General features: G+C 40.5%; 1 protein-coding gene across 16 annotated transcripts in view; it reads left to right on the forward strand.

Moving 5' to 3' along the window:
* Nucleotides 1–265: 265 nt before the first annotated feature.
* cadpsb (Ca2+-dependent activator protein for secretion b) overlaps nucleotides 266–13,146 on the forward strand; it is a 63,161-nt gene continuing 50,280 nt past the window's right edge. For 10 of the 16 annotated variants that reach the window (XM_047582558.1, XM_047582561.1, XM_047582560.1 and 7 more), the window contains exon 1: nucleotides 268–834. In XM_047582558.1, coding sequence (XP_047438514.1) covers nucleotides 502–834 — 333 coding nt within the window. In that variant the 5' untranslated portion in view covers nucleotides 268–501. Of the gene's footprint in view, nucleotides 835–13,146 lie in introns of all 16 variants that reach the window. The other 6 variants (XM_047582568.1, XM_047582569.1, XM_047582571.1 and 3 more) reach the window with 2 other exon arrangements.

A 13,146-nucleotide genomic window follows, 5' to 3' on the forward strand; every position in this document is an offset into this window, starting at 1 on the left:
TGCTCTTACTCCGTGTTCAGCACCACGGTCAGCTCCCGCCGCCCGCGTCCCTGCCTGGCAGGAAGGAGGGAGAGGCCATCTCCCGCTTTCACCGAAACAAATAAAAGAGAGAAAAGAAAAAGGAAGAAGCCGCTCCGGTCCCCTCATCTGTACACTACACTCCCCCTGCCCCTCCCCTCTGCTCCCTTCTCACCTCCCCCTCTCACATCCGCAGCAGTGACTGGCCAATAAAATACAGAAAATACGTAAGCATCGACGAGTGCTCGGCGCAGGCGGAGAATGATCCCTGTGAAGCAGACTAAACCTCTTCCAGCACCACTCGTACTGCTGACATCTCTCAGCGAGCGAGCACATCCAGGGCCTATCCCCGTCTTGACTTCGGGCACATTCTGCATCATATTTAGGCACGGATAAGACAGCGGCACTAATATATCATACGGGGATATCAGAAAACCCATTTGGTAGGTTAGGATATCTGTAGGGGCGCACCAGTTGTAGATCATGTTAGATCCGTCGTCCAGCGAGGAGGAATCTGATGGGATAGTGGAGGAGGAAAGCAAAGAGGCGATGGCACCTCAGGCCGGATCCCGCATCTCTCCGAGCAGGACCAGCGAGAGTTCGGGTGGACTTGCGCCCAGTAGCAGTCGCAGCAGTGCCCGTCCGACCAGCCCGAGCCCGTCGGCCGTCAGCGAGGAGAAAGAGGACCTGGAGAAGATGCACAGAGAGGAGGAAGAGCGCAAAAAGAAGCTGCAGTTGTATGTGTTTGTGATGCGATGCATTGCATATCCATTCAATGCAAAACAGCCCACAGATATGGCAAGGCGACAGCAGAAGGTAAGGGCCCTCGTTGCAAAGGCATAATTAATAACCACATGATGACGAAATACCTTCGTTCATATCGCAGATGTTGTCATTGATGACCTACATACGCTAGAACACAGTGGGGCTTTGGCCACAAGGCCTATCCGATAGCACACGGATACAGCAGCCCAGTCAAAGAGAAACACTGTTTGTTTTTTGACGCAAAATGTTGAAATCCTCAGAGCATGACTGGAGCATATAGGCTACGATGGTGCTTCGAGCTCCGGATAGTGAAAGGACTCGTGGTGCTGCAGAGCTGCAGACTGAGTGCAGTCCACGTTCCTCCAATAAGCTCATGAGTGAGATCAGTCCTACAGCCCAGCAAGCCCATTCATTGAAAGGGCATTCAGATGGTGGACGGCGGGGTAGTGTCATTGTCCTTGTTGGCCTACATCTCACTTAGATCTCCATTCATTAGATATGCAGCTGAATATAGTTCCATTTCCTGACTTCCTGGCTGATACCCAATTCCAACCCGTTTGCGCCATCACTTATCCCGTCAAATTGGCCTCCCAAGGTGACTTTTATGCACAGACCTCTTGAGGAGGGTAGCTTAATAGCCTTTCTCCAATGCAGATGAGCTTGGCTCCTCTGGAGGGCTGCAGTAAATTAATTGCAATAAAGCATTTTCTGCATCCACACTTTTTTTTAACACAAACAATAATAATAATAATTAAAATGATAAAATAATAAAGTTTTCCATAGGGCGTCCAGCTTATGAGATTTACATAAGTGACTGTAAGGGACTAGGCCCACATCCTGGTTTCACACCGCTGCCGTGTTGCTCCATTGATGTTGAAGCCAGTTTTGGGTCATGGTGTCCTTACTGTCAAAGTCACAACAGGCCCTACTGTACTAAAGGTACATTCAATTTTATTGCTAGTGAGGACAGTGACCCTAGTTTATTTTTATATGCCTTTGATTGTCACTCCCAGAGTTGAGTGCATGTTTTCTCAGACTGTCAAGTATTAATTACATATGTGATTTTGTGCCCATTTTGTTTTGTTCACACTATAAAAACTCCTATTGTCACATGACTGAAAGTAAGTGTTTCTTGTACTTTTCCTCTCAAGACAGAAGTTTATTTATTGTGGTCAATGAACCACAGAAGATTCGTTCACCTCAGTTAATCACAGGCTGATCATGTATCACTCATTCACCTGAGACACTGTAAACAATAGTACGGAAACAGCTTTTGCAACTGCTGTTTTTGTTTAACCTGCAGACAACTCGTTTTCCTCCGGACACTGTTAAGCCATATGGTCTGAATTTTGTGCTGACTCATGCACAAGTGCATGTGGGAGGCGTAAACCACAGTGTTTCCATCTATTTGTTTGTTTGTAGCCCTGTTGAGCGTAGGTTACTGATAGTCTAATGCATGCTTAATGTTGCACTTTCATATCTGGTCGCTCAGGCAGACACAGTCCTTTTCTGCTGGTGATTCGGATAAGCAATCCCATGCCTGCTGTCTGACCAGGAAATCAAAGTGTCTTTCTGTTTACAGTCTGAAGCTAGACTTAGATATATATCCACATTTGAATTGACTGGCATGAACAAATAACATTATTCACATTGTACAAAGGTAAATACACCATACATCTTTTAAACATAGAATATTGGTTTAATTTAATCAGTTTGTGGAAATAATTGGTTCCACAGAAACATTTAACCACAGGGAGTACCTAAATCTAATCTACATCTAAGATTCATTTCTGGCACTTCATTCTCACATGAATGTGTCCACCTCAAATGTCCATAAGGAATAATTTACTACTTAAAATGTAGCCCGTTACAATGGCTGTGACAGATTAGTCACAGAAATATGATGAAGCAATTTCTGTAATAAAAAGTCTTAAAGGCCTGAGCAAAAACATGTGGAGCAGCTCCACGATAATCCGTCATCAGAAGCTCTGGCACACAAACAGCAGTGATGGACTATCACAAAGGAACAGGACAGGCTGCAGACTATCTGAGCTCCACTGCTGCTTCTTGAAATGTATCACCATAACCTTGTGGAAGGATAAACTGAGAGGCCAGAAAACAGGCTTCATTATTATGCTTTTTCTTTTTGTTCATTCAGGGTGAAAGTTGTCTTTAAAAACAGCCGTACGAAGGCTGCTGCTGTTGGCTGAATGTACATGCATAATTAACTGGTGATGCATGTGTTTTCATGTAGGGCTAACTGTCTTGGGACATGCTTACACTAATGTCATCCTGACTTAAAGTACGTTGTTGGTAGTTTATTGAGGCCATTGATGGATTTAGATTGAGATTTCATTTATGAAATTATGGTATCACCTTGATTGTACTTGAGGGCATAGTCCTTCTTTATTTGTTGTCTGTAAACTGAACACAGAATAACCTAATCAGAGCATGATAGGAGTATGGTAAAAAGACAAAGTAGCATTTAATAAGACAATTGTGGCATTTTGTGTGGCTGGCAGTGTTTTTTGGATGGTTGTTTGGTAGTTGGATGACGGTCTTTCCACCATTGGATTGGAATGGGACTGCCATTAAAATATGTCTCTATGAACATAGAAAGTGTATTTGAGCATGTTATCATGCTACTCTAAAACGAGGAACAAATATAAGCATGTTGTCAGTGAGAGCGTGATGTTCGATGTACGCAACCTGAAGAGTTACTATCTTAACTGTTTCTTCCTAATGAGTGCAAATTAATAATAATAGTAAAATGGGATCCAAGAGAATGAAATACAAAAAAAATTAATCAGATTAAACCTGCCCATTTTAATATCCTCCCACAGTTAAAGCGTATTCCCAAACCGAGTACCTGTTTATGTTGTTTTGTGTGTGTGTGTGTGTGTGTGATGACCCAAACATAATCTCATCTAATCGGTTAATCTGGACGCCTCTTGGCCCAGCGTTTTAACACGATACAGCATGCCACGGATGCTCTGGAGGCAGAGGAGCTGGGAAATTGTGCAGAAGGGTTTGTGATCTGAATTTGAAAGAGACTCAAATGCAAATTGGAGTTACTTGGATGAGGTTTGCCACTTTGGTGTTTAGCACTCTTGGAAAAGAGTCTCCAACCTTGAGTCTCATCATGAACAGCTTTTATCTGGACTTCATTTATTAACCTTAAACCAGAATTACATATTTGTATTGCACTCAGTCCATATGGACAATTTTAATGGAAGATGTAGGTGTTGGGCCTTTCTCACCTCTAATTTGGGTTTGTTTGAGAGAGAAGACAAAAATAACCTAATCTCAGAGAGAGCTCGAGGGCAGATGAGCACACAGGGCCCGTGTAAATTTACATGTGAATGAAAATTAATTATGAAGTTTTGAAGGCCTCTGGTGCATCATTTTAGGAAGTAAAAGAGATAAGAAACATCAAAGATATCTGTTAGAGCTCGGCGAGATGTTTGCTTATGTAATTATAACACATTTAAGGTCACACATGGATGTAATCTTTGCATCTGTGCTGATGAATATTTCTTCAGTGGATGGTTTTATGGCTACAAAACACATTAATGATGCAACTGACTATGGCTTTTGAACTTATGGGTAAAGATAATGGCAAAGACAGAGGTGATAAAACTGACATCCCGGAAGAAGCAAAATTAGTCAGATTTTGCCGCATTCTGCTGCCGCTGTCTGAGCAGTAATGTCCATTAATATCACGCTTCCGTGAAGTGCAGTTTTAATAATCATAATGTGTATGGACTGTCTCTTATGCGACTGTACTGGCCCAAGTCATTTCACAAGATTATATTTGAATGGAGAACATGTAGATAAAGATGACTGAGGGCGAACTGCCCAGGCTCATTATGTTCATGAAACACACAGTCATGTGGACAAAAGACAGCGGCAGTAAATGGAGAGCTCAAATATGACACCAAAGTCATTTGCATGATTATGTAAGGCCTGTAAATGGTGTTCTGCCTGCAAAAACCCATCCGTCGCCAATAATGATGCTTCAACGTCAGTGTCAGAGTCAAAGTTTGAGTTAACAATAAAACATGTCAATCATCGCTTGAGTGCAGGACGAAAATTATTCTCTCCCATTAAACAGCAGATTTTTGCATCATGTTTTAGCAACACTAGCATTGCAGAATAAAAGGTTGTGTGTATGGATGTCAAAGTGGATTCAAAAGGGGCGACAGCTGAAAAGCAGCAGGTGAAATGGCCCCTCATCCATAATCTGTGCAGCCACGTGGAACATATCACAGCTTCGCGAATTAAACATCTCTTCTGCTGGGACATGACCAAGAGGGAAAGCTCTTATTTATTAGGCTGCTAACTATGTTTTCTTTCCGAAGGTCCGACTACTTGTGGACAACCATGTGTTCACAAAAATAGTTACACAAATGCAAATGAGTGGTTGCATGTGAACGTACAGGAATCTGTGTCCATGGCATCATGTGAGAATTTATTCCACAGAGGTGGGCACGTAGTGATGCAAAATGTATGACACAGTGATCCTTCTAAGGAGGAGATGTACTTGTTAATTATGGTCTAACTTATATGTCCTCACAGAGCCTATGCAATCTTGCCTTTCATCCAAAGTAGCAGCTCCATTTGGGCAGACAAACGTTAACCATCCACCATCCACAGTTAATATTTGTCTAATTGTAAGCCTGGTGGTTTAACTCAGAAATATGTATCAGATTTGTGAGGATATGGCTGCTGTCTCCCAACATTGTATTTGTGGATTGAGGAAGATTAGTCTTCTGTCTCTCTCTCTCTCTCTCTCTCTTTTTTTTTTTTTGCATTATTACTGCATAAAATATAATCCTTGTCTCTGAATACTGGACCCAAAGATACACAAAACACGAAGGCTGGTGTAGTAGATGCTGTTAAAGCAGCTCCAGGCTGCGTTTATTAAGATTTTGGTCCACAAAAAAAACAAAAACAAAAAACAACTCCAAGGTGATGTTTTCCAGGAAAATCAAGAATTAGCACTGGATGAATAATGAGGGTGGAGGAGAGCATCAATGTGGAGGTCACCTAGGCTTTCTGGTCTGGGCATTTTGGGAGACTCAGGGTGGGGGTTCCCTCTCAGGTGAGGGTGGCTCTCAGCAGACCACGGACGGCAGATGGTGCATAAAAAGAGAAAAGAAGAAAGGGAGGGGAAGAATGGATGTGAAAAGGAACTGGGTTGGAGGAGGGTGAGGTAGGAGGGTGAATGTATAAGGGTCGTAGAGAGAATGGAGATAAGCAGCAGTGAGGCTTTCTGGTCCAAGTTAGGTACGTTGGTTCAGTTAAACGATCATATAAGAAACATGATAAACATTTTTGTTTAAAAGATGATTCGGATGTTAATCGACACATAATCTCTAATTAGAGATTAGACCTGTGCTCCAGGTCTAATCTCTAATAAAAAAAACTCAGGTACAGGAGTAACTGCTAACAGATAGGTTGACATATTAATCGTAATGAGATGTCCATTACTTATTCCCATCAGTGCTTCTACCTACCACATAGTTAAACCAAATCACATCAAAACAAGATCACAAAAATCACAAACTCAAAATTCTTCTCATACTGTAATCGTGACCTATTTTTCCCCCCTCCACATAATTACCAGATAGTTTTCTCCTAATTGCGAGATTCTAAGTCATAATTATGGGAGTTATAATCAGACACAAGGAAACTTCTGTGACTATTTTGATGAGTACAATGCAGCATGCCATCATTCTTTTAGAAATCTTTGCTGAGCCCTTGGTGAAATGAAGGCAGGCAGCTGTCGATGGTCATTTAGGGCTCGAGAATTTGCGCGCTGTTATGTTGAAACCGGTGAAGCATTGCTTCAAAGGGAAAATAACCGAGGTATGAGCGAGAAGGCACTAAGAGGAGAGAGACTGAGGGAGAGATTAGTAGTGGTGATTTTCCACATTAAAGACGGAGGAGCTATAGCGGGACCATTACTGCAGTCCTCCATTCAACCTGAATGACTCTCACTGAGGCATAAAGAAAATCAAACAACAGCCGGAGCAAGAGGCTGTACGTCAGGTAGACACTGGCTCCGAGTTTCTTATCAGGAGTGTCACATGTTTATGTATCAGTTCCTTTAAACGCCGTCACTGCTTCAGGCTCCTCCTTGCCAAGCCTACACCAGGGGGGGCAAGACAAATTAAATAATCCCACTTGAACACTGCAGAAAATGCAGTTATTCACAAAATGTGAAAACTATGATCAGAGCACGGAAGAGGGATCCTGTATATTTTTGTTGTTGAAAACTGTTCAGCATTCACATCTGGGTGCGGACTGGTCCAGATCCTAAGGCTCCTTTCAAAATCTGTACAAAATCTTACCCTCTACCTTGTTACCAAATGGTTTGTAATGTTCCTTTCTATTTTATTCATACTCTTTTTTTACATTTGTCAAGAAAGGTCCACATTAATGCAGTCATTTTCCATCACATCTTGATTCTCGCTATCCACAAATTCACCCAAAGCAAATCTAACCGAACATCAAACAAGAGTTCAATGAGATGATCATCTTTAAAAGCTGAGTGTGAGGGTGAAAGTGAAAAGGCTGAGAGAAAGACATTAGGGGATTTGTGATGGGAGGATGGTAGGAAAAGATTTATGTCTGAGATTCTTGATGAGAGTAATACGCCAGCTTTGGTGGTAGCATCCCACGGTCAGCTCTGCGTGCTCTACATTATGAAGAACGGCTGTACTATACTGCAGTAGGTGCTAACTTAATTCAAAATAAAGGAAATAGACTTTGTTTATACACTACCAGACGAAAGATTGGACACACCAGTGGTTTACTTGAATGAGAAGGGAGGCCTACACTATATTAGAAAGGTGGTCATAATGTTATGCCTGATCGGTGTATCTTCAAAGACCCTGTTCTGTGTCAACTGTAAAACTATAAAACTAATACATGTTCTGTCAAATGACGTATTCATTAAAAAAGCACTCAGGTTCTGAACCAACTTCATTAACCTAGAGGATCCTAACAAAACCGTAACTCTTCACTCTGGTACTTTTATGTTACACTGTACACCAGCCTGAGACATTAATCCATATTAATCTTTATTAAATGGTCATTAATTAAACGACAAAATACCCATAAGTTGTCTGGATGCTGAGTTCCTGTTGCCAAATAAAGTTTATTGCTATATATTTGGAAATTTATCAAAAAGGAAATTGGTGTTTGCAGAGTGTAAACATGAATACACTTCATCAGAAGCAGCCACGTGAACTGAATCAAAATCCTGCAAACTGAACTACCTACTACTACCTCAGTATTTTTCACTTGTAAGTATCAAGTGTGCAATGCGATGGATTGATTTTACGCCGATTGTAAACGTGCATTTCCATTCTATCTGTCATGTGAAAGCTCATGTGTGCAGACCGTTTATGTTCCATTAGGTTAAGGGATCGTTGTGAACTCAGTAACTGAATGAGCATAATGAGGTGCCAGCTGAGCTCTATAGCTGTACGGCCGCTGCCAGGGAGTTGGTGGTGTGATAACTGATGACTGTTACAAGAAGGGGCTTAGCTTGTTGTGAACACAGTGTTCTCCTGTATGTATCAGCAGTGCCACAGCTCCCGAATATGGCACTAGCCCGGTGGAGAGGTACAGTATTTACACACGATGCCATGTGTCTGTGCGTCTTCAGAGCCAGTGTCTGGTCGGGGATAATAACTCGTGCATCTGTCTTTGTATAATTGTAGTTTTGTGGCCGTGGTCACTACGCAAAGCTGGTGTTTTGTGTTTGATGAGGCCTGCTGCTGGTAGATTTTGTGCAGCTGCCATGCAGCGCTTGCTCCTGTACTCATGTCGGCTGTTTACTCAGATGTGGGCCAGTGGTGTCATCTGCAACATGAATAAAATGTGCTTTGTCTGGTGTGTGGACCTGCTGATACCATGTTTGCTGAAAACCAAACAAAAGCATTGGGAGGGAATTATTGTGAGCAAACACAAAAAAAGAGCATTTAGTTAATGTGATGATTTGATTTCATCAAATATTTTTAGGGTCTTAAAATCTGGATCCATCCATTATGAATCAATTATAATTACATTTACCACTGCCCACCAGTGAAAACTGCCCATTTATTTTGAAGCCATTTAATTTTGGAACACAGCCTAATTTAACTTCCCCTTCAACGTTATATAACTTCTAGAGGAAGCTCAAGTGTGAGTCAGCACAGCCGAGGCTTTATTGTGCTGAAGCACCCCAGCTATAGTACACAGTGAACTGCATTCAATTAGCTGATTAGCTCCACTCATCACAGCACTGCAAGGACAGCTCATATACCTCACAAGTTGGTGACATGTTGATTCAAAACTTAGAAGAGATAAAAATGATCAATATGAATGAGATCATTAGCATTATGAGCTGTATAATCATTGGGCATTTCATGCGTTATGTAACCGGCTCAGCGCCTCTCTTGGATATAGAGGGATATATATATATATATACTGTATATACGAGAGATGTGTGGCAAATGAATACATCATTACTGTACCCACAGAACACACGTGCGCACACAGTAAAGCTTTTCTCCTACAGACCCATAGTCATTCGGAATTGAACATAATATTTGCCAAAGAAAAAAAATATTTCCAAAGCACTTTTAATTATAATAATTATGTTACCCAAATCATGGTAAATATTACGAACTCTAAACTGCACAGCATGTACACACTTTACATCACACCCTCTATCTAAAAATGACAAGGTCAAGCGCCGTAAATAGTTTCATCATTTAGATTCAGTGAGTGTTTTATATAAAATAACATTAGTCACACTATGTGACATGCTGATATCAGTTTATTCCAAACAAAGATAAAGCATCTTCAAAAAGCATTTGCAAAAGGCTACTGGACCTTTTTGAGAATACGTTTTGCACTCATCTGAGTACACCTACACCTGAAAGACAAAAAACACTCCTCTGAGGAAAAATATGGTGAAAGAGGAAGAAAAGGAAGCCATCTATATCAGACTGGAAAAACATCTCTAAACGGAGGAGGTGGACTGAGATATAATCTGTCATCAATTTACATTACAGTCTCAACATTGGCACGCAAGAATTTTCCATCCACACCTTGAGAGACTGAAGTTGTTAGAGTATCATTCATATGGAAAGAATGGTACCCAAATTCACTATCTGTGGGATGATCCACAGAGACCCCTCCGCACAACCTATAGGCGCAGAGGCCCCCACAAACATCATCCTGTTACCAGACACCACAGGACACCCTCAGAAGACCCATGTCCATTCTCTGATGAATCACAACTGTTGTGGAGGCACACAGAAGACAATACAAAGCCACCTTTACTGAGATCGGGGTTACACAATGCCTATAATCTTCCCAGTGGAAATGTATTCACCAACATCCAAGCTACTTGTGTGCAAGAAAAGTGAAGATTTATTAAAATCATTAAATCAAAGATAGCATGAAAAATTAATACAAACATTTTCCATTGCGGCAGCTTCACCTGGCAGTACAGAGAAGATGATGTTTTGAACATCATGTTGAACCTATGAGTTGTTGGTATTTAAAATCTATGAATAAAATCACATTCTTTAACGAGATTTCCCTTACCCCCTGTTCATCATATACTGTACTGTAAATAACATATTCGCTATGTTGCCAAAATAAATGACTGAACACAATTTTAAATTACAATCATTACAATTTCACAGCAGCAAATACACAGACTTTCGTCTTCCCTAGAATTGTTGCAACATACCAACACACAGTATCGAGACATGGGAATATAAAGAAAAATCACTCTCAGTTCAGTGAAGAATCACTAAAGACGGCTCACATCTTACAAGCTATGCGCCCGAGGGGACGTGATACCGTGAGTCTGTGCTAGAAACTCAGTGGGCTTTAAGTTACAAGACATACTTTTAAAAATTATGTTCAGTTGACAGACTTTTCCAATAATATTACTTTGAAAATAGCTGATACCATAGAGTTTAAGGGGCACCACTTGGAATGTGTCAAATCTATATTAACTTGCAATACATAAATGTTTAAATAATTTTTTTCAGTTTATATAAATAAGTGATTTTCTCAAGTATAGACAGAATTATAAACTCAGATCCAGAGTCAGTTTGAACTGTAATGAAGTTGCTGTACGTGTGCACGTCCCCTCTATTGATATGTGAAGGGTGATTAATGTCACTGCCGGCTTCACTGCGAGCAAATGAATCACTGTGTAACACTGCAATCTTGATAAGAGCCACAGAGAGAGAATCAATAAGCAGGGAAGTATGTCTTGGGAGTTTGGCGGTACTGATGAAAATGGAGGCATTTCTCTCATCCATCAACTTGGTTGCTAATCAGTGCAGTTCTCCAATCAGCGGTGAAATAATAAAAAGCAAAGCATGAAAGCTGAGAGTCATGAATACTTTATGTGTTTGAACTGTGCTGCGGTAGAGAAGTGGACAAAGTTCACCTGGTTTACTGCTGTGTGCTTCAGTGTCAGCGCTCCAACCAAACACACACGGCGGTAGCTGCTCGCTGTGTTGTCACATAAAGTCAGCTCGGCCAAGAGAAACTGTCAGCAGAGGACAAAGTATTATTAGCTTTGACCTTTCATGGTAAAATCTTCAGGTAAAACACAAATGTGTTCTGCCAGTGCTAGGACCCACAATATCCCTATTTGATTTTACTCTGGCCTTTTTTGTAATTCTTGTTCAGCTGCATGTACAACAGTTATTTAATTGTTAAGTTAATGGAGGCCACTCAGTCATAGATTACAGCTCTGGCTGACATAAAATCATTGCTGATTAATGTGACAGTGATTTGGGGAATTAATTCAGTTTGAGAAAATAGTATTAAAAAAGTTTAACAAAACCAAAGTTATGTTACATTATTTATCTTCCAAGCCATGAATATATCTAGTTTGGAAAAATGACTGAAAACAAGCAGTTGATTATCGTTTTGGCACTAGTTTCACTGACTAATGTTTTCAACTCTAATTACAGTAACTCCTTAACATTTTTTAATTTTTAAAAAGTAAAATTTAAAGCTAATTGATGAGTATAAACTGAAGTTAGTATTCAGGAAAGCTACTATGTGGAGGACCTCAGTTTAGTAGCATTAGTGTTACCTTTGCCCTCAGACTTTTTAGTCTGCTTGGTTCATGTTTGTTTTTGTGCCTCTTTTCAGAAAACAAGTAGACAGAAACGCATATCCTGGATTATATTTCCTTCTATAATTACACATTATTCATAAAGTTTTCTGGAGTTGTATTATTTTCCTTCTTTATTTTGTTCAGTTCTATTTCCTCACACAGCATACATCCATGGTTAATATATATCTTTCTTTCAAATGTTCTATTTGAGAAAGCTACTTAGGAAACAGTGAAGAATTGAACGGGACATATGTTCTTGGGAAACAAATTCTCATAAATTAGACTTACTGTGTTCATTAAACATAACTTACAACACACGTTATTTGATATTTGTTAATCTCCAGCCTCACTTTCTAAAATGGACCTGCAAACACGGATGTGTGTTACCTTCAGTCTGTAGGTCCCCATTGACTGGACTTCTTTGCATATGGTATTAAGACTAACTTTCCTTGCCTCGGGATGTTCCTTGAACACCATGGACTATTCAAACTTGCAGGGATGGTGCACACTTTCTCTTTAATCTTCTATCTAGCAGTTGCAGAAGATGAATAAATCCCCTTGAAGTACAAGTATTGATCTCTGAAGTTGTTGATATGCTGTTTTATGTTGTAAGTGGAACTTGGACGTTAAGTGCTATCATCATCCTGAGATTCAATCACAACAACTGTGAAAAAGCCAGGGTAGGATTGATTTCTCGGTGAAACGATTTGTGATACTTTTTGGGTTTAAGTTCATATTTTTTTTACTAACGGAGGTTACCCCTTTATTAACCTCTAGTGTCTATATTTCTGACTGCATTCCTTAAATCTTTCCCACTCTGTCACTTTCACTTTGGCTCTAATATTGACTCATAATGTTAAATGATCCTTATTTTCTGAACATTATCAAAGGGGGTTCGGGGTATTACGATGGTCACACAGATGGTGTTGAGATTGCCTCACAGGCACATGATATGTGGTGCTTTTCCACCTCACTCCTACACCAAAGTCTGTCACTTGCAATGTGCTGCTGAGTGCAAGCAGTCACACACATTACCAGCAGGTCCTTGAGCTCGTTTGATATATACGACAACTCGAACTGAAGACTGAAGGCACTTGTCAGGGGGAGATTGTCGGTTATTGAGTTTTAGGTCACTGACATAGTAACCATGCATGAAATCAATCCCAGGACATCTAGGACCCCTGTGTGAAGATAGTGAAACAATGGGAAGA

This window comes from Mugil cephalus, chromosome 4 (genome assembly GCF_022458985.1).
Source record: "Mugil cephalus isolate CIBA_MC_2020 chromosome 4, CIBA_Mcephalus_1.1, whole genome shotgun sequence".
NCBI lineage: Eukaryota > Metazoa > Chordata > Actinopteri > Mugiliformes > Mugilidae > Mugil > Mugil cephalus.